At 31.2% G+C, this 23,395-nt stretch overlaps 1 protein-coding gene across 2 annotated transcripts in view; it reads left to right on the plus strand.

The window, feature by feature from the left end:
• LOC130443847 (potassium voltage-gated channel protein Shab) overlaps positions 1-23,395 on the plus strand; it is a 187,354-nt gene that overhangs the window by 122,404 nt on the left and 41,555 nt on the right. For both annotated transcript variants that reach the window (XM_056778709.1, XM_056778710.1), the window contains exons 7-9: positions 795-1,074; positions 8,581-8,897; positions 17,253-17,342. In XM_056778709.1, the coding sequence (XP_056634687.1) occupies positions 795-1,074; positions 8,581-8,897; positions 17,253-17,342 (687 nt within the window). The remainder of the gene's footprint in view (positions 1-794; positions 1,075-8,580; positions 8,898-17,252; positions 17,343-23,395) is intronic.

Below are 23,395 nucleotides of genomic sequence, written 5' to 3' on the forward strand. Positions count from 1 at the left end.
ACTTACAAAGATCAGTTGGTTTAGGAGTTAAATGAAGATGGTCCTGATAGAAAGCAAGAATTCTGTAAATTGATGATTGACAGAATGAACGCAGATTTGAAGTTGAGTGGAAATCAAAGGAGAAACGAAGTTGGATGTACCGATTAAATGGAGAAATCAAGAGAAGGTACAAACTAGAATTATAGAGAGAGCTGGAAACTAGGAATCAAGCGTTATACTAAATTCTTATCTTAATCGTTATAATAATTCACACGTTCCTGGTTTATAGAGAGATAAGTGTTAATATTTTTGAGTTAGATCTACGTCATATTTTTGTGGCTCTGTTGACGTTGAGGAATACAAAACTACTATCTACTTTTTACCTTCATAATGATGATGTTTTCATGATTCGTCATCACTCAACTTATTTTACCAGCAACTTGTATTGCCTCTTCTATCCAGAATCTATCTATTACTTTTGATTGTTTCCTTTTAAATCTATACCAACGGTATTTTTTCGGTATTTTCATATTGCACCTTGTAGCCGAACCATCAAAAAACCTGATAATCGACGTCATACGAGTGCAAAACGTGTTTGTTAGTTGTAACATTCACACACTAATAATTCAACAAACAAATAAATTTGAGAAGAATTATGTTAAATCCTACAAAGGGCAGACAAAATAAAATCTTGTTATTTTGGAATTCAAACCCATTAAAAATATTAGATAGAAATTCATTCACTAGAGAATCTGTAGTAAAACAAATATTACGGATTTTAAACTAATAATTCTATAATCTACCTCAAAAATTAGGTTGGTTACGGTGACATATACCCTACGACACCACTTGGGAAAGTTATAGGAAGCGTATGTTGTATTTGCGGGGTATTGGTAATTGCGTTGCCCATTCCTATCATTGTTAATAATTTTGCCGAGTTTTATAAGAATCAAATGAGAAGAGAGAAGGCTCTGAAGAGGAGAGAAGCGTTAGAACGAGCCAAAAGAGAAGGTAGCATAGTTTCGTTTCATCATATCAACCTCCGAGACGCGTTCGCCAAAAGTATGGATCTCATCGATGTAATTGTAGATACAGGTGAGGATATTTCGCATGATATATATGTATATATCAACCATCTCAATTATCACATAAGATGCTTTTACAAGAAAAATGTTTTGATGAAAGATGCATATTCTTATTTGTATCAATGAACAATCATTCGACAAATTTAAAAGGAACTAATATCAAAGATAGATATTGTGGACGCATCTTATACTGTAAATGTCACTTTTATTTTCTTATTCATTGCAGATTCACTTATCTTTATCTTTCCTCTTAAGTTTACTCGAGTTTTTTTTATACTTATTGCAATGGGTATGTGGCTATGGTAGATCTTGCTATTTATATAAATCAAATTTAAACTACATATACTGATTTACGATATTTCAAATTATATATAATGGGGTAAAGAAACGTAAAGAGGCGATCGCTTTAAAGTTATATATACGAGGTGTGGTCAAGTAAATAGAATAATACGGAATGCTATTAGGCTGTATCTGCATTTCAACTGGTATATTTCATTACTTTGAGTGTTAAGGCAAGCAGTTTCATGTTTGAATATGAAAATTTGGTAATAATGTAGTAACTTTGAAGAGCGGTTAAAAGAGTAGCAAAAGCAGTTTAATACTGAAAAAGAGATTAGAAAAAAAGAGATTAAAACTGATGTGCAAAAAGTAGACTTTCTCGGTCAAAATGGTAATGGATTGTTCACATCCACTTTACTTACCAGATTGATCACCACGAGACTTTTTTGACTTCCTGAAAATAAAAAATCATATTGAAAAAGAAACTGTATGTATTGATATTGAGAAGATCAGAAATAAGCTTTCTACTTTTTTACTTTTACTTTATTTTTCTATCACATCTCGTAAAATCAAGTCTTTGTTAATTCTTAGTTCTATTATTGTAGATAGATTATTTTGAATGAAATAATAATAGAAAAAATAACATTAGATCCAAGATCAATCATAGTTTAAGCTTTCAATGTGCACGTCTTTGTTTTACACCTGTGCTAAGACTGTGCTGTCTTCTTAACAGGTGAAAAGTGCGCCCTTATTGGTGAAAACGAAGACAATCGCAGGCATTCTTAAAAACAAAAACACGTACACGTAAAGTTCTTAAACTCCAAAAAGAAGCATGTCAATCGCTTGTGTTCGAACTTGTATAAATCGCATATTTATGTTGAAAATAGAGCACTCTTGTCAAAACACATTTTTTCTTCAATTATTATTTTGAATTTTCTTTCCGAAAAAGCTTTAAGTCTTTTATAAATGTTCCGTTTCTTTTGTTTTGCTCTACACCCGAGGTTTAACAAAGCATACTGGCAGAAAGAAAAAAAGTGTGGAAATGACGTATCGATTAGAATCCAAAATTTCGTTCATTTGAAAATATGTAGACTCTATAATACTTCATACATATTTTTTTTATATCCTTACAGTTTATTTTTAGTACATTGAATACTTAGCTAAATTTGTATGACAATCGCTCAATTATACTGAATATAAACTAACGATTTATTAACAACACTTAACACTTAAGTTTATTTCACTTTCCATAAAAAAAGAAATAAATCGCAAATATTTATGTTGCCGTTAAAGTATGAAATTCCTTATTTCATATTATAAATACGTATTTCATATGCTAAGCACAGAAGTCAATTAAAGTCTATAATAATTTTATACTTTACCTAGATAATGTATAGAATAATGTTTACTGCTCGTTAAAGTATGAAATACGACACTGGAAATGAAGACATTGTCTAAAATATGCACAAATATGGTTTTATTTGAAAGCTTTGATGCTTCTATTTATAAAACGCAACTAATAGTTTAGTATATTATGGTAGAGTAGTGTAATATAGACAAGTATGTCTTCTATCCACATGAGTCAAGTAAATTGTAATTTGTGTGATTATTTTTCATTTATTATTAATAATGCTAATTAATCGTAAAGCTCGAATGGAAAAAAGCCCTTCTCCGTACAATTTTAAAACTTATATGAGTATGGGTAGAAAGTTGGAGAAAATGACTTTGGATCAACCGACAGTGTTTTAGAAGAACTAATGGTTGATCGAGAAAAAAATTAGACTGAATATTCAATATAAATATCAATGTGTGTTTCATCCCATTAACCGAATTGGCTGAGCATTCGACGGTCGGGCAAAAGCTGAATATTGAAAGCTTTTAAGCCAAGATTTTTTTGTAAAATTTTCCATAAAGAAAGGACATACCTCTAGTTGCTAAGAATAGCGATGAATTGATTGATTTGGTTTTTCATCAGTTCTTACCTGTACAGTGATTACAAATTATCACTGCACATTATCAATAAAAGTAAACGAGGTGCAAAAACAGTCTATTATTATCGAATTAGCTGAAGGATGTCATAACATGAACAAAATGCACTATACATTTGACGAACAGAACCATGATTTTTAGTAAAAATTCCAGCAATTTGCAAGCATTGCTTCATCATTTAACTGTTCAATAGGTTGTCAAATAAAGCAATGTTGGCAACTTATTGTTGTGAACGTCTATAAAGCACATTTAAGTTGTCAAATAAACAGGTAAGAAAAAAATTGAGGAAGTAGCATTTGGATGCCACTTTCTTTAAGAAAACCGAACAAAATTTTGATTTAGTTTCATTAGCTATTGCCTTGTAATATATAGCTGATCTATATTATTGACAAATTAATTGCAATAAAGTCTTAGCGAGCCACTAAGGTATGTAATTCACGCTTAATAAGAATCACTTCGTTTCATGTTACTTTGCTTCGCGTATCTCAATTTCCGGTAATAATTGCCTATTTCTGACCCGAGTCAAAGGATTCGAAGTGAGACACAATTAATTCCTCTTAAGATTGCTCGAGTATGTGGACAGGCACTTCGAACTTCAGTTAACTTCGTCGACGACTTCGTATCGAACCAAGTAGTGTAGTGGAGCCCTAAGAGAGTTTTGCACCCTTGCAAAAGGCTGATTACGGAATGTTGAGCTGTTTGAATTTATTTTCTCCATCTCGGTTATACGTACTGAACTGAATCAACTTAACATGGACATGTAACTCATTAAAATGAACAATTCATTATCAAAATAAGTATTAATATTTCAAACACATGGGAAATATTTTCTTAAACTTTCTATTTTTTTTTAAAAGCTATAGATTATCATTTAAACAAATTCTCATTACTTGTATGTTTCTACAAAGAAGAAGCATTGAAAAATAAATGTGGATAATAAATTATCTCTGGTATCTTTTTTGAGGCAAGCCAATTAATATTTTAATAGAAATAATACGTCGCTATAAAGTATCTTTCGCTCCGTTCATTTACCACTTTTCTTTCTCGAGTTTTTACTACCGCTCTGTTTTCCGATTTACAAGAAAAGATATATGAAGGCTTTCCAAGATCTGTAATAAGTGTTTTGTCAAAAACGAGAGAGTACAAATCTTCAGTACGAAACATTAAGTAAAAGTAATAGTTTTGGTTTGATAACATACTCAGAAACGTATCTGTCCTGAAATGGAGAAAGTCTTTCTTAACAAAACACTAGATTAAGTTAATAATGAATGCTTTTAATGTAATAAATCCTATATATATAAGTCTAAATTGAGCTCTATAAACACTTCTCAGATGTAAAAAACGTTAAAATGTTCTTTAAACTAAAACGGACCCCATCAATTTGAAAGAAAAATATGACACACTGAATTAACTTCATAATTCTCGAGTAAAGATTTATCACAGAAGTCTTATGATAAAGAATATAGTTATGAGGAATGAATTATATGTGGAAGGATCGAAATGATAAATATTTGGATGAAAGTATACGCTGATGTTCTGTAAACACTATTTCACAATATATGTTATTGAATTGTTTTCAAATGAATACCTGAGAAAAAACTCTCACAAACAAATCTATTTCAAACGCGTCCCTCAAAGAACGATGCGTTCCGGAAAGAGCTTCATTCCACTCCCCATCTTATTCAATAGAATCGTATGTCTTTTGCACTCGTTCTCCATAATGCTCGCAAGGGTTTAATGGAAATGGTTTCCTCAATTCTTCAGTGTAGTGCCATACATTTCACTGCTTTTTTTTCTGTTTTGACGTTTTATTTGGATGTTCGCAGCCTCTAGAAGTAGCTGTGAATAGTATATCCACTTACTGAAGCTGTTCTTATTCGAGATCTTGTTGATCTTCGGATTGACAAACCTTCTGATAGTTATCCCTTCTCTTTCTTTGCCCTTTCCTTTTTTTGTCTTCGCTGCTGCTAGTGGTTCAGTTCTTTTGTAGACTACCTGGTGTAGCCTTCTCTTCTCTAATCTGTCCGCTCCCTCAGCTGAATATTGCGGTGGATATTGAAATATTGTTTAGGCAATTTCCTTTATTATCTATTCAGTGATTCATTGTTCAGCTCAGATTAATCTGTCCGCCATTAGGTTCTCCATTATTCATATAAACTTTATTCTACCTCACCAATAGTTAAAAATTCTTATCTATTTATATAAATTTTTACGTTAATATTATTTATAATATTTGATGCTTGAGCATAAAAAATGAGGCTCTTGATTACTAGAAATCTCGATGTTTTAGAAAAGTCGCAGATATGAATCAGTTAATCGATACTCATCTTAATATTCCGAAAGAGTCAACGTTTTGTTTGAATATCAAATCCATAATTATGTAAACTTAATACTACAACTATCAACCTCACAGCTATAGTTCAAAGGTCAGCTTCCGATGCTTTGAAAAAAATGGAGTTCTCATTTTGAAATAAACTGACTTAATTTTCGTACAAATAATTGTTTTATGTTTATAGAAAGGTATGCAAATCCAATGAGGAGTAGTTTTTCTGGAAGAAAGTTTGTAACAGAAAATGTTTTGTGGTTTTTCTTTTGAGGTTAATGAAGTGGATGAAGCTTATGCTTTATTTTGTATATTACATTATACAATAATCAGTTTTGAGCAGTTAATAGACTGAATTCACTTTATTAGTATTAATAGATACAAAATATCACAATTTTTTGCTATGAAATTTGTTCTGCTGATTTTACTATTTATATTATATTAAACTGTGCATTATTGAACATAACCTTAACAACGAAATATTATGATTTGAGCGGGATTAGCATTATTTGCAATCTAAAAATGTATTCACTATTACAAAGTTCAATTGGCTATTGAATACTTTCGTAGAATTTCATAATTTTCGACGTGTAACAAGAATAAATCAATGAATAGCGAATTATCCTTTATAGCGACAATGCAACTGGACTCTCACGCTGCTATTCAATTCAATATTTAACCAGATCCATAATACAGCCCTGATTTAGCACACAATCACTTATTTATATTCTCGTATATCAAATACAAACTGCATGTTCAACATATATTTTAGAGCTACCTCTGGTTAGGTGGAGAAAGTTGAAAGAATTGAAATCGTATATGACCTTTTAAGTTCAGATCAATAATAATTATTATTGATTAACAATTATAATTGATATTCAATTGTTGAGTTAAAACTATAAATAGAAAAAGGTGTTATGAGGAAAATGTCGGATTTTCAGTATATGGAACTGTTAATTATAAACATAACTACAAATTTCGAATTGATAATTAATTCAGTGAACAACGGTATCACCTCAGAATTCCATCAAAACGCATGGATTCACGTGAAGTTATATTACCCTTCACAACAAAATATCGTATGCCAATATGTGCAAATTATTGTCTGCTTATCAAAATTTAATAAATTTTGATAAGCCTAACCATTTAGAAAGCTGAAAAACATTTTTAGGAATAAAATAAAGATCGCATGATAGGATACTATTTATATTTTCAGTTTTTCAACTCATAATCAATGTATTTGAACGCATATTATATCCATGTATATGAGGGTGTCCTTTCACCAAAGTAGATGTTGCCAATGACACAGCGGATTTTTCACAATGTGAATACACAAACACACACACATAATATATATATATATATATATATATATATATATATATATATATATATATATATATATATATTATTCACTAAAACTTATCCTTATCGTCATTCAAAATCAAACCAATCAAAAATTAATAAAAATTCCTATAGTAACCAGAATGAATATTTCAATTAATCAATATTTCTATTAAAGCTAATTTGAATATTGAATTTTGAATTCCATGAGTTTAAAAAATCTTTTAAAGGTTCTGTCTCGTTTAATTCTGAGGTTAAGAAACAAATAAGTAGAATTATTAAATAAAAAAAAATGCTTTGTCCATTGTAACCATAATTTATTTCACAATCAACCTCCTTCAATAATTCAAGCTTCTTAATCTTATTATTTGTATTAAATTGAAGTGATTAGGAAATTTATAACATTTTATTTCAATTAGGGTGGCAATAACAAGAGAGGTAATGACGATTTTTTCCATGAAATACAGGGATTCTAACTTATTCTCGTCATAACTACCTTAATTCATGTTTTACAAAGTCTCATTTGGATGGTTTCATAAATTTCTTCAAAAATATTCAATAAATCTTTTTTACCGTTCTCCACTTATTCAATTTTCAATTTTTCAAAATATTCTAAATAAGTTTCCCCTTAAATAAATCATAATTTGGTTTGTATTAGGTTTATAACTAAAAAAAAATCCTTTTCATTTTTTTAATGATAAATTTAATTCAAGCTCCTCACAGTTTTTTCGATAAAATCTAGTATTTGGGTTAGTTGTGAAAAATCAATATTATATAAGCGGTTTCTTTGGGAACGTGGCAATGAAACACCAAAGTGGACTAACTTTATTATATTTTCCGAGCTTTCGAAGAATTATATATTACTTCTCCTGTACCAAAAATTCAAAATTTTAATTAAGTCAAAAAGTATTGATTTTTCGAAAAAACTCCCTAAAATAATTTGTGCTGAGAATGCTTCTTTCTATCGATTACGGTAACTTTCAACAAAAAAATTACCACCCCCTAGCTGAGGTAGACAGAGTAAAAGCACACATTGACATAGGGTAGACTCTAGTTTTTAAGTTACTCACTATTTACTGTTAAAATTTCAAGTGAATAGATACGTCTTGATGGAATCTGAGGTAAAAATCGTTGTTCACTGAACTAAATATGATACCATCGAAATTGGACTGAAAAATGACAGAATCAGATTAAATGATGAAATTACTATAAGCCTGCTCATATGCCTATGAATTTAAATGAACCTTCTTCGCTTTCCCCTCTCAGGAACCCGTTAATAAATACGAAACGTTAATTTTATCAATACTTAGTGCTAGAAAAATTTATAAAAACGTTGAAATATCTAATTCAATCTCCGTGTAACATTTTTCGTCTTATCTTAGTTTGTATTCAGTTCAATGCGCGATTTCCCTTCAAGGGAGAGTTTTTTCCGGTGACATATTCATTATTTCTGCCAGTAAGCAAACACCAAACCTCCGTTATGATAGTTGCTGAGTGCACGCATGGCCCGGTATCACAATGAGAAATCCAAATAAAAAAAGATACAAAAAAAAACAAAAGACCTGACAGATATCTCGTTAGGCCACAATATGTCTCATGCCGACGGCAACAGCACCGAGGGAGAATCGTTGGCGGGTAGCAGAAATCAGAGTCAAACGGGTACTGGATGCTATAGAAATTTCGAGCACTTTCCAAATCGTCATCGGCGCAGCAATTCTTCCACTATGCCTTGTCTTCCAACCAATGAAGGTCCGCCGGTACCTGCTTCGCCATCTTCTCAGAGGAAGATCGGCATAGAGACAGATGAAATGTATCAACAAACTCCCAACGTAGCTCCGTTAGCACAAGATGAAACACAACTGATTCCCAGTACTCCCAAGGAATGTGTATCCCCATCGGTAAGTTTCTTTCACCATCATCATAAATTTCAATTGTTATAAAGCTTTTTTTTGATAAAATGCTCCCACATAAAGGTAGGTTGTAGTGCAGCAAATTTACTTACAGGTAGCTTAGTTTTAGGTGAAATGACACATTACTTGGAATAAGGTAGGGAGAAAGCAAAAGAAATATTATGTTGTTAACTTTATATTCGCTATTTTGCTTACAATAATGCTTTTTAGTAGCACGAGGTTACTCTTTATACAGGCGGTGCTATAATATTCTTCTATATAATATATTCTGAGTCTTTTATACATTTTTATATAGTCTGATGTTTTCAGGAACACCACTGTTTTTTATATTATCTCTTCTAGAGTTATTAGATTTTCTGTTCACGTCAATGGGTTTTTCCTCTAATTTTTCGTCTTCTTATTCTAGAAAGTTTACGAGAATATGTCTGACGGTCGGGCTAACATTTCAGAGGATCTTCTTCGGATATTCTATAACCATCTGTAATTCGAGTATGACCGGCAGGACTCTTTTTACTTGGCTGGATATTGATGTCTATTCGTAAATTGCAGCTTATTGTTTTTAAAACTATCTTGATCTTTTCCTTGATTAAAATCTATATTGTCCTTGATATAACTGGATAAGTATTTGAAATCATTCAGAACAGATAAGTTTTGTTTCCTAAATGGTATTTATTATAGCTGGAAAATGGAAATATATTTTCTCATTTCAACAATTAAAAACTGGAAACAGAAGTATAGTTATTTCTAGAGTTGTTAGTTACAAGAGATATACTAGTAGTACCATATTTGTGAAATATTTCATTAAAAACAAAGTTATACTTTATAGTCCAAGAGCTACCTACAAAAAATGTATGTTATAAAGTATATGAAAGGTTGGTGCATAACTTGGCGGCCTGAAGGTGACACATTATGGAACTTTCGTCTACCGGACCAGATCGAAAACGTTTGAAAATGCGAACCGCGTGAACTTCGTGGAAATTCAGGAAAATAAAAAAATTAGGTACAAGATTCTTTTCGTTATTTCAGTCGTAAGTATCAGCGGAAAAACATTGGCAGATGTTTTTTCTGTCTTCAAGTCTCCGGCAGACGTGAAAAAAGTTGATCGGAAAACTCACCTGAAAAATTACATAAGGTACAGACGAGATTCTTTTTTCTATTTCTTTCTTAGGTCATCAACAGCAGCTGTAAAGCTATGGCAGACGTTTTCTCTCTCGCCAGACATGAAAATAGGACGTCGGAAAACTCACCTCACAAATGTCATGAATTACACGCGTGATTTTATTTGCATCTCATCTGTAGGTAATAACTACCAGGTAAACAACAGTGACAGACGTTTTTTCTTAAAGTCCTTGATTTTCGAAAAAGAAAATTGCTTCCCCCAGTTAATGAATTTGGTTAGTTCTTCCAGTTTGATATTTACAGGGATATGCTTATTATGTGCATTTTGGCAAGCTATCCCAAATTTAAAAAAATTATCGCAATACGATGAATAAACAAGTAAAGAATGCTTATTTTTCCGGCGTCCGACATTTGAAGCACCTTGGCACACCTATCTCAGCGGCTGCACGCTTACTCGTTTGCGCGCTATTCGTTTGTAATTGGCCACAAGCATTTGTTTACCACAGTTGGGACATATTTTATCAGTACTGGTACTTTTTGGAGAGCTGCTGCGAGAACTCGAAGGAGACGTTGATTGAGATCCACTACGCTTTCGATACGATTTCACAACTTCATTTTTTTCATAGTCTTTGCTTTCGATAGCAGAGAAAAGTTTATAGCAGTGATGATGATATCCCACAGATGATATTGTCTCTGGTAAAATTTAATCACAATACTGTTTTTCTTTTGTGCAGGTCTCTATGACATCTTTCAAACATTTTTGATTCGTTTCATTAAACGATGGCAGTTTGCCTATATTACTACAATAATGGCCTAGAAAATACTTTGGTCTCTGGTTCCGATGCTTCGGAATATATCACGATAAAAATCTACGTCGATACTTCAATTAATTAAAACCGTACGAATCTTCATATCCAGACTGATTTTTTGCGTGTGCTTCCCAAGCAGCTATGGCAATGACTGACTCAATCACGTCAACTCGAGCTTCAATTCGCTCAACCCTTAGCGACGTTGGTCTTATCACCACGGATGTTTTGACTGCCCAGCCTCCGGGTACGTGACTTGGAGATGTCAGCTCATAGTATCGATAATTCACATACTTACGCATTCACCTCTCTAAATTTTTCAAAGAATAGCGGCGACAACAGCTCGGCAATCAGACAAATGCATAGTCAAATCGATATATCAGAAAATTCAAGTTCATAAACTGAAAAAATTGTGACAAAATATCTCATCTTATTTATATTACACTTTTTTCATAAGCTTGTGAATTAGAAATAAATCGCATGCGATAATTTTTTTAATTTAGGGTAGCTTGCAACAATGCACACAATGAGCATATTTATGTAAACTGTAAGAATTAACCAAGTACACTAACTGGACGAGGAAAGCAATTTTCTTTTTCGACAACCAGGGACTTTGGGATCCCGAAAACGTCTGTCATTGCTTATATAATTTTTCAGGTGATTTTTCCAATCACCTTTTTTCACGTCTGCCGGAGACTTGAGGACAGAAAAAACTTCTGCCAATGGTTTTCCGCTGATACTTACGACTGAAATAACATTAAGAGAAAAGAATCTTGTGTGTACCTATTTTTTTATTTTCTTGAATTTTCACGCGGCTCGCATTTACAAACAGGACCGATTTGGTCCGGCAGACGAAAGTTACATATTGTGTCACCTTTATGACAGTTATGCGTCTATGCGAGTTATGCACTAACCTTTCATGTACTTTATAACATGCATTTTTTGTAGGTTGCCCTTGGACTATTACTGCCTTCGGCCAGAAATATATTCGTCACAACGTTGAATTTATTTCTGGAAGGACATTTTCCTTTGAACAAATTTTCTATTTTTCAATTAGAGGTCGTAGGGTATTATATCTGGTTAGAAAGGTTAGAAAGGACGTGAAAAGATAGGAATAGTTTTAGCAGCTAAGAACTCGTTTGGAAGTAATTTTATTTACAATACTATGAATCTAGAGGACTTCAGCATCTTAGAAAAAGTTAAAAGTGAAGCATCTATAAATACTTCTTATTTTACCTCCTATAATGGAAGAAAAAAATCAAATACATTAAAAATTTCATAACAGAATTCAAAATGTCTTGAATATTGAGTCTTGAATTTCTCATCTCATCACAAATTGTGGTGTTAATGAATATAGATAATTAGTTAAAAACTTTGGCATTCCGATTATTGTTATGCGATTTAAAAGTACCCTCAGGTACAACATTGATGAAGACTAAAAATTCAGAAAATTTGAATAATGCCTAAAATGTTCTAACAAATGTTTTCCAAGAATATGTGAGTCAAAATAATAGTTTACTTTTTCACTTATGATTTCGTGAAATTATTGACAGAAAAATAAAAATAACTTCCGAAATACACAGATAACACCCTAGGTCTAACTCAGTATAGGTAACAAATTAAAATCCAGCTCTCCAGAATCATACATCAATTTCTCATAAACTATCTAATAGAAATAAAACAAATTTTTCTAATATTATGCAAAACGTTCATGACACGGCACGTTATCATAAAGAAAAAGAAAGCCTTTGGCTCAGTTTCACGTCTTTTTTGTCGCAAACCACCTAGTACCCGGTAATTTTCGGAGCTTGCAGTAGAACATACTATATTTCACAAGAAAACAATAACCATGACTTCAATTTGAGACTTCGATTGTTGAGCCTTTCTAGAGTAGAGTGCCACAGGTTTTCGATTAAGAACTAAGTGTCTTCCTATAACCATACGATAAATCTTTCAATTCCATGCAAACTGAAATTTATTCTCCTTGCAATCATTAGTCCAAAATCTTTTTATTTGTTTCATTGAAGGACCTTCCGTTCGTTTCTCGTCCTCGACTGATTTATTTACAATTTCATATCGCTCATAACACTTGTGAAGAGTCAATATCCTTGTTTCATCACACTCCATCTACAGCAAAGTAGCTATAGTAGCAGATTAATAAGCTGATTGTTTCAGCACACATTAGATGATATGTGACTAACTGTTGCTATAACAATTTATTCCCTGTTTATTTCATCAAACCTCATAAATGTCCGTCTCTAGTAAGCGAAATGTATTACTAATAATTTCATAATAAGCTAAGAAAACCTCTGGAACAGAAACCCAAATTTGTCTTCGAAAAGGAAACAAAACCTTAAAATGATGACAATTGCTTGAGATTAAAATGGGAGAATAAATATTTGAAACTCGTTCTGCAGCTAATAGCTACAGAGTTTGATTTAAGATTATACTACCTCAACCATCTCTAGAAACGATAAAACCGTTTTCAAAATCCAATTTTCCAATTGTCAACTGTTTGCGGCTACATTCATTTAAATATTACTGGGTTAACTACTTGCGATAACTTGTTTTATCGTGATTCCGTCACCTCATAAAATATCCCTAATGTTTGCATATTCCTCTTGACTCGTTGTAAGAGCTATGCAAGAAATCAATATAATGTATGATAATTATCTATTTAAGTGAGTATTTATACTAACGTTCACACGTTTATAAGTATTCAGCGTTCACTGAAATGGTAATGATTTGATCATGATTAATTTTCTAACACAAATAAATTTTCTGTAGGATAAAGAGCCGTACAATGTGTACATTTATTTTATAGATTTTGGAATCTGAATGCATATGCTAAGATCTTTTTCAAAATTCTCTTTTGCAAATAGTATGCTTACTGTTAAAATATTATTTTTCTTTTTTGTCTTCCTATGACATGGTGTATTAGAATTGTTTTGCTAAAAGCAGAATATTCTATAGTTCTATCAAACACAGTATTACAGTTTTTTGTATATCAATTTCAGTTACTATCAAACTTTTTCGACACAATTTTTCGAATCCCAGTTTTCTTAAAGCTTACTGTAAAATATTGAAATGCATAATGTACTTACTTACTCAATTCCAATGCCTTTCAATCTTTTCCTTTCCCCCTTCTTTTGATTTATTTTATTACTCGTTTTCTCCCGCCATCTTCATTTCTTTTGTCCAACTTCTTCTCGGTCTTCCTTTGTTGTTTCTGTAAGTTAGTGTTTCATATGCCTTCCTTAATAATTATTTTTCTCTTTAATCTCATGACTTGCCAAAACTATATTGATTGTCGTTCAATGATTTTGTTTTGAATTCATTTTAAGTTCAAATTTTCCCTCATAATGTTATCCATATTTTATTTTATCTTGTTTTTCTCCAATCTTCTTATAAATCTCATGCCTTTACTATGTTTTTTGCTTAAGTGTTAGTGATTCTTATCCTAATGTCAATATAGGTACAGCTTTTTATATATTCCTTCCATTTCTCTCCAATCCTCTTGATCATTTCTTCCATTCCACGCTATTTGAACCTTTCGACCTGCTCTATTTTACTAACTAGTTAAAGTGTCTTCTCCTTTTAGGTTTTTATCAACGAGTTACTTACGTAGTGTTCGTTATTTTCGTATTCATTATTTGTAAACTGACATTGTATGTTTTTAAGTTAAGTAAATCCGGAATTTTAATGTCTTCCATTTTTCTTTGTGCGACTTTATACTGTTTTATTTATCTTTTGCTTCTTTTTATTCCTTAAATTAATACTATGGCCAAATATATTGGGGTTAATAACATCCGTTATTCAACTTTCAGTTGTTTGTTGTCTTGACTAACTCTGACATAATTTTTTGTCTGTTATATAATGCTCTCACTCCGTTTATAAGTTTTTCTTATATTTCTCTGAATTATAGGTAATTTTTTTTGACTTTTTAAAGTAAACAATATATTAATAACAGATTTAGACTTATAGAATGCTATTGGAAATTTATCGAAAGTAAATGAGATGATTAAAATCAAAATACAGGGACACAATATCCATTCACGAGTGCTTATACCTTTTATCCACCCCTGACTATATGCAACATTAGTTGTAGTCTTCATAAAGACATTTTTGTCAAGTTAAGTTCGGCAGTAAGAATATTATGTACCATATGGTATTCAAGACTACTACAGGGTGGTCCATTAGTATGTGGAAGTGCAATAACTTACTTGTGATGAAATATACAAAAAAAATTTAAATAAAATTTGTACTATTTGCACAGAAACACATTTCTAAAATATTTTTAGGTATACAGGGTGTTCAGCCTAAACGTGACAACGTGAAGTTAAGTTTTTTTTGAATAGTACACTGTACACATGTATTTTTCTGCATCTAGTCCCGTCTTTTCTATTCGCATAAAATGTGACGTTGCCAAGTTGGAGCGAAAAATATGAAGATTTGACGAAAATTTGTGTACTACATATAAATGCTGCCCAGTAAACGTTATTAGTGACAAGTAACTAAACTTGTTTGGTAAGTTCGAAGGTAAAGGATGACTGAAATGTCTGAACAGAGTAGAACTTTCATTGTTTCGTTTGGGGCTCAGAGTGTTTTTAAGATAAGCAGTAACTCAGGAGATTTCAATTAGCAAAACCTTAATTTTTTCAAATGGAACATGCACTATATTATTTTACCATCTTATAAAACTATTTCATCCAAATTATGTCTGGTAATGTATACTCTAAAATTGATTGTTTTCAAGAAAATTGTGTTTTTAGTTTATGATTTAAAAATATTAACCTTTTTAACAAGTAAACACCGGATGTGACGTTTCAAATACTTCTAGTTTTTGTGACAAAATCAAACCAGTAATTTTATACCTTTAAAAACTGTAATAAATAGTGTACGTACAAAACTAAAAATAAACAAAAATAACTAATAACAAATAAGAACATTTGAAAATTTAATAAAATAGTTATCTAAAGTTTTCAGTTCTTTCTTATTTGCTGTTAGTTATTTTTATTTATTTTGAGTTTTGTAGGTACACTATTTATTACAGTTTTTAAAGGTATAAAATTACTGGTTTGATTTTGTCACAAAACTAGAAGTACTTTAAACGTCACATTCAGTGTTTACTGGTGAATATTTTTAAATCATAAACTAAAACACAGTCATTATTAGAGTGTACATTATGAGACATAATTTGAAGGGATAAAATAGTTTTATAACATAGTAAAATAATATACTGCATGTTCCATTTGAAAAATTGAAGTTTTTGCTAATTGAAATCTCCTGAATTAAGTTTATCTAAAAAACACCCCGAACTCCAAACGAAACTTCTACTTATTCAGACATTTCAGTCATCCTTTACCTTCGTACTTAACAAACAAATTTAGTTACTTCTCCCTAATAACGTTCACTATGCAGCATTCAAATGTAGTACACCAATTTTCGTCGAATCTTCAAATTTTTCGCTCCAACTTAGCAACGTCACAATTTATAGGAAAAGAAAAGACAGGACTACATACAGAATTTCACGCTAAATTCGATGGTAAACAAATATACAAAGTGTACTATTTAGAAAAACTTAACTTCATGTTGTCACGCTTAGGTTGAACATTGTATATCTTAAAATATTTTAGAAATGTGTATCTGTGCAGGTATAACAACTTTTATTTAAAATTTTGTTTTGTATATTTTAACTTAAGTAAGTTATTGCACTTCCACACACTAATAGGCCACCCAGTATATAACTATTTTCGGATATTTCAATATATCATGCAATTTTTTGATAGTGTTTTCTTTGATAGCAGATGTGGGTGCTATACCTGCTACGTTTAAGCCACTACACCACCTTTCTACTATGTGGATTCCCTTAATGCATACATCCAGTTTCTAGAGCGGGTCTGTACATTATGGGTTACAGACTCACGAAATAATACATAATTGTTTGATTTCTAAACGAATTAGAAGTTGAGGTATCCGAACTTGTATATTGAAGACTACTGATACTGTACTACCATAATATTAAAAATTAATAAAATGTTTTGAGAGACATTCCAATTTCATTATACTTGTCACATTTTTATATTTTATATTTATAGCTTACACTTCAAATTTTATCATATTTAAGAAGCTGCTCGTTGCTTCATCTCTTACAGACAAAAATTCAAAATATTTGCATTTAGAATTGAAATGTTTTTTTCAGTTTACAGAAATTTAAATTTATTCCAATTGCTTAGTTGTTAATTGAAAACGTATCACTGAGTTTTTCTTGTAAAATAAAGATAAATATATATGCTAATGTTGGAAATTAATAAATACAAAAATTGGATTAAAAATGTTGTTCCATACTTATGATAATCGTATGAATCACAGACACCGTTTATAACTCGAAAATATTTTTATTGTTTCTGTTTTATAGGCCGAGAGTAAAAAATCTGATACGCTGAAGAAGACTGAAAAAATTGAAGAAATTCCTAGTGAATTTGAATGTTGTTTCTGTACATCAAAGGTAGTATGAATTCCATTGCAGTACATGTCAATATATGTGTTACGTGTCTTGCTTTATTGTTTTGCATTTTCACATGTTTCAAATAAATAGAATCTAGGATAGTTTTTGACATATTGTTAGTTCTGGTAAACGTACAAGATATATTTATTCATAGTCTATCAAAAATAAGAGAATTAATTTTTTTTCTTCAATATAAAATATCATTCATTAAATTTTCATCGATACTAGTTTTTACTTAGAGTATATTCTAAAATATTAACACTGAGTGTGTATTAAATTTCTAGAATAACATCTTTATTTTGACAAAATATATTTCGTATGCGAACTATATATAATTCTCAATACGAAAATAATACCTAGCGAACACAACACAAAATATTTTTTCTTAGAAATATTTTCATGCTTATAGTTTTTTTTTAATATTCCAGAAAATATTAGTATTAATTTAAACATAAATTTCACCGATTTTTGCAATTTATTTCAATATTTTCCTTAATATTTCTTAGTATTTTAATCGGCAGCAATAAATTTTGCGCTTTCGTTTACCTATTAAATTTATTAGTTGAAACTTTTGAATAACTTTTTCTTATGATCCCACACTACAAATCATCAAACAGAGGTCATTCAGTTATTGAAATTATTTTGTATATTTTTAAGTTTTTGTTCAATCCAATGTCCTACAAATGATCGGAATGAGACAATTCTGAGAATTTCTTAAAGCACTAGTAATGGATAAGCGGTCATTCCCAGCTTTTATAGGTCATCTCTTACTACGGAGATAAGTTCATATTTCTGAGACCATTCGTAGTATTAATACGACTGAATACTCACTGTCATTAGCACCCCAAGTGTGGAATTTCGATTTACCAATTATACCATATGAAAGGTCAGAAATTAGTCGTAAAAAGTCAGTTGGTCTTATTAATTGATCAACGCTAGAGCTTTTTTTATTATTGGTTAGAGTTTTTCAAAGTCATTGAGAAATTTTAGCTCCTTATTCTCAAAAAAATAAAAAGCTCCACCCATGTGCGATTGAGAAGCATTCGCTGATATAATTGGTCAGCTTGTATAAATATTTGGACAGTTTAATTTAGTATTAAAAAAATGAAACAAGTTGTCATTGTCTTTGGGCCGGTTCATTGTATAAGAGCGGTGAAGACTTTAGCACTGCTCCTCACTGCGAACCAGACGGCGTGGGGAAAATATTCTTTTGTAGAAAAAAAACTTGTACAACTCAAATATTTAATAGTGGAAAACGAAATAGGATATGTTTTTGAAATATGTAGAGGTCAAAGTGCAAAACACAATTTTCTTAAAATAGAAAATTAATTTCTAATATACATTTATCATAATTCAAGTTTTTCAACTCTAACTTATGTTTAAATTACTAAGTACTAAATACTACCTAAGTTTCTTTTCTATAAAAGAATATTTTCCCCGTTCAGTCGGGTTCATAGTAAATAGCTATACGTAGGTCTACATTGCCATGATACAATGAACCGGCTAAACACGTGCGCGTTACGACAGTGACAACTCATTTAATTTTTTTATATTAACTCGTACATACTTGTAAATATTTATATAAGTCCACCATTTATCAGCAAATGCTTCTCTATCGCGCATAGGTGAAACTTTTCATTTTTTCCCTAAAATTTTTCAATGACCCTCAAAAACTCTAGCCCTTAATAAAAAATTTTCTAGCACTAACCAAGCTGACCAGCTGACCTTTTATGATCATTAATTTTTGTACTTCTAGAATTGTTTTCATTTGTATTCAACCTAACGTTTGGTCAAAAAAAAAGAGAATATTAATTGGAATTTTTTTTAAATAATAGTTGCTGCTAGCATTCCTAAAACCTGGTCCTTCGACACCTAGCGCTGGCTATATCAACCATTTCTTGACGAATTTCCTCCTTTAATTGAGGTATTGTTCTCGGTTTAACTAAAAAAATAAATTCTGGAGATGCTATGGAATAATATCTCCTATACACGGGATCAATTTGTTTGGGAACATTTCTTTAGCCACAGATGTACGACATATTGCGCCATTTTGCTATTGTTGTAACCCTTAACATCATGTAACTGTGTTTGGAAATCTCGTAACATCTTCACATATTCTGCAGAGTTAAAAGTTACAAAATCGCCGTGTGAATTTTCAAAAAAGTATTAGCCAATTCTGTCTTTAGAAGATAATGCATGTAGCAAAAGTTATCGGAGAAAATTTGTAGTGCGATTTTGAAACAATTAAATTATGTTAGAGATCGTTTAGTCATCAATATATATAGAAAGAAACACAATCAAATTATACTTAAAGGACCATTTTCTTCAATTACGCGTAATTTTTACTTAACGCGTTGAATCATATGCTATACGGTGAGATTGTCATTATTCTACATTAAATATGTTGCTTATTTTCGGCTTCCCAACCTTTATTACACTGTTTTCTACTCAATATCGCCTAAAACTCTTCAATAAAGCGATATTGAGGAACATCTGGGGAATTATCTTCTTTCGTTACAAATAGTATGTCGTGAGCCTCTACCCAATCGTCTGCGTATTAATAGACTCAACCAATTTTGAGGGACACCAATCTGTTTAAATATGTGCATCCATCGCCTTACTTTCATATGCCCGACATAAGGACAAGAAATGCATGCTTCTGACCTGGCACATCGGACCAAAACTTTATCTTGAAATATTTTTTCAGAACCATATTTCAAATCATTGGGATTAGTGTAAAATCTATCATTGCCTTTATGATTTGAATGTGGTAAGGTAAAATATTTTTCACTGAACTTGATCACAACTCTGTTCTCTGTGAAGTGATGTCTTCCTAATGCACGGCAGTATATCGGAATTATACGCAACTTTCTCTTTAGTTCTCGACTGATGATCATGTGGGAAACTTGAAAGCGGCGAGCCAACCTTCGAGTTCATGTTCCTAATTTGTCTTTTGCATATTCCACCAATCTATTTGACTGGGTATTAGTCAAAGCTTTAGACCGTCCACTTAATGGAAGGTTTGAAATGGTATTCCGTGTTTACATTCACTTATTGTTATTTAAATGGTTGAAAACTCAATAATCTGCTCTCTAAATATATTGAAGATGTGAGTTTTCTACAAATTCTCATCTAAACTGTTTATACTTTTCGGATATCTAGCCATAACTAAGTTACAATTTGATATAAATTGAAATGACGTATGAAAATTGAAACATTATGTCAACTGGATTCAAGTTATTTAGAATTTTGTCTGAAAACTTTTGTTACATACGTTATTTCCACCCAAACCGTCACTTTTAGAGAATGTGAAGCTTTTTTGGTCTTATATAGGGTTTTATCTACTCCACAATGTGCAATGTGGTTGGTTGGATGACATACTTACTTAAGTGAAAGCGGGCTTCGTTGTAGTAAAGAATGTTATTCAAGTTGCCAAAACGCCAATTTTAATATCCGACTCAAAGTTTTTTGATGTATTGTGAAAAAATTTGAGCGCTTGCAAGACAGCTTTGGATATTTTCTCGCAGACTCGTTTCTCTTGCTTCGTCACCTCCCTGTTTTGTTTTTATTGATAGTCTTCCCAATTTCGTCGAATTTTTAAACTCCGGCAAATAATGATGTAATAATTGTTTTGCACGCTTGTTTCCACTGACTACTGTTACTGAATTTCCAAGAAACGAAGTACCAGACGACAAAAGACACGAGCGGTTCCTACGATGGACTGGTTACAATAATGTATAACCCACCATGCAAATCTATGTTTTTTCACGGGAAATTTCAAATTCAATTCTTATTTAATAAACTACGAAATGGACTACATGACAATCTGACAATCTATTGTTGAGTACGTTTTAACAACTTAATATTACTGCTACTTATATTGTAATGAACGGTATTATTAGCATCAACTGGTTATTTGTCCGTCCATATTTCACATAAACTAGATTCTCCTTAAATTCTTTGAAGGTATTGGTAAATTTATGAAATCAACATATATCTCATCCTTTAAACATATTTCTAATCTTTTTGTACTAGACACTAGAACAATTTTCTAATATTGTTTTTTAGAAAAATGTTCTCTTATACCTATTATACCTATTATACCTATAAAGATTAATCAAATTCTTTGCCATAACCGCTAAAAACTGCTATATCCATATCCTCAATTAATTCTTTCCCTTTACTCATCTATCATTACTAAGTGGGAAATCAATCATCAAAAAACAATGCCGGTAATTTTTTGTTACACACTAATGTATTTCTAGTAACTGATACATTTAATTGTGCATTTGGTAAGATTTTCCAATTTCGTGAGTGAATTTCATAGTTGAATATTTCAAATTTAGTACAAAGATGAAGTCATCTACTATTATCCCATTTACGTCAACTAGTGTAAAAATATCATCTATAAATCTGTACTATACCCTGCAAAAATATTGAAGGTCTCGGCTAATCTATAACTATTAATACCATTGGTCTACCTCTGTCGCTCCATCTTGCAAATGTACTACTAAAATCACGCACAAGATTTCATCTTGAATTTTTTTCAGCAATGATGTATCTCAAAGCTCCCACGCCGTACTCATCATTTAGGCCTTCACTTCATAATGATGGATACATATCAACAATTGTTACTAATCTTTGTTTATACTGGGTTATAAGTTAATATCCGTGGTACACATCGTGCAGACAATCAGACATCATATGAGAAACCCCCAAACATTTCATGTCGGTCAGGCTCAGACGTCAATTTCTAGATTGAGTCTATACATGGTGATAATGCGAAATGATAAATAATTATTTCAAATTATAAATAAGTCAGGTAGCAAAAGAATCAGCTCTTGTTCTACTCCAATTCACTCTATCCTCCATTTAGTTAAATTGAAATTGGCGTGGAAAATTTAGAACGTATGTAGGACAAAGTTAGTAAGGTTAAGTTTACCTTGGATCTCTGGAGAGAAGTTGATTATAGAAACACCCTTCAGACATTTTAATTGTTGTAGTGGTATAATAGTGTTCACCTTAAGCAATGTAGTAATTTCGAAATGACCCAAATGTTTCTACGCTGTTGTGTGTGTATTTAGGTAGTTGATATCTTTTGGACATAAAAGTAGAATTTTTTATCAGCGATGCTTTATATTCATTCATACTTTCGCGATTTTTCTGTTTCTAAATCATCGTTCCTTCCAATTAATTTATTTTTCTGAATTTTTCAATTTCTATATATTTATTATAAATTATTTATAACAATCAATCGCTCTTTTGAGTAGAAAATCCATATACTTTTCTCAAAACCTGTAAGATTTATCATGAAACTTTAATTACAAAAGCTCTTTGTATTTGACCAATTTTTTAAATTATTGATTTATACAGGATATACCAATTCTTCAGTATCGACATCAACTTTGAAATTTTAAACGGAACACCCTATATTTTATTGTGTTCTTTGATTTAGTAGTAAAAACAAAGGTAACTTTCATAAAAACGACCTATTCGATTTCCGCACAGTTAAACAAATATTTAAGATTATTTGAATTCTTATTGGAAAATCATTATATTTGGAAAATTCCGCAAAATAAAAATGAGGCTAACTAACACATATCCTTTGCAAAATGAATTTTCAATTAAAAAATTTAAGGTTATCGAATTCTCGCGATTTTCGAGTCTAGATTCTTTTTTTATTGGATGAGTTTCGATTTGTGTAAATATCAAAATCTCATTTTTTTAATGTCACACCCTGTTTATTATCCTTTCAATATAACGCGTATAAAAATAAAAATCATTTCACACAAATATGTCATATACCTATATATACTGGTTGTGTAATTATTTGACGTTTTCTCACTTTTTCGCCCATTTACTGCTAAATTATAAAAAGTTCAGCCCTTTTCCTAAGAGAATATGGAAGACGTTTCTCAACAGCAAAATTTCAGGCAAAAAAATATCTAGACGTATTATAAATAACCTGACTGAAAATGGAGTCTCGAAAAATAACAAACGCAACAGTCCAAATATAGACAGAAAACCAACAATTGGATATTTTTATTTCCCAG

Source organism: Diorhabda sublineata, chromosome 5, assembly GCF_026230105.1.
Source record: "Diorhabda sublineata isolate icDioSubl1.1 chromosome 5, icDioSubl1.1, whole genome shotgun sequence".
NCBI classification, from domain to species: Eukaryota; Metazoa; Arthropoda; class Insecta; order Coleoptera; family Chrysomelidae; genus Diorhabda; species Diorhabda sublineata.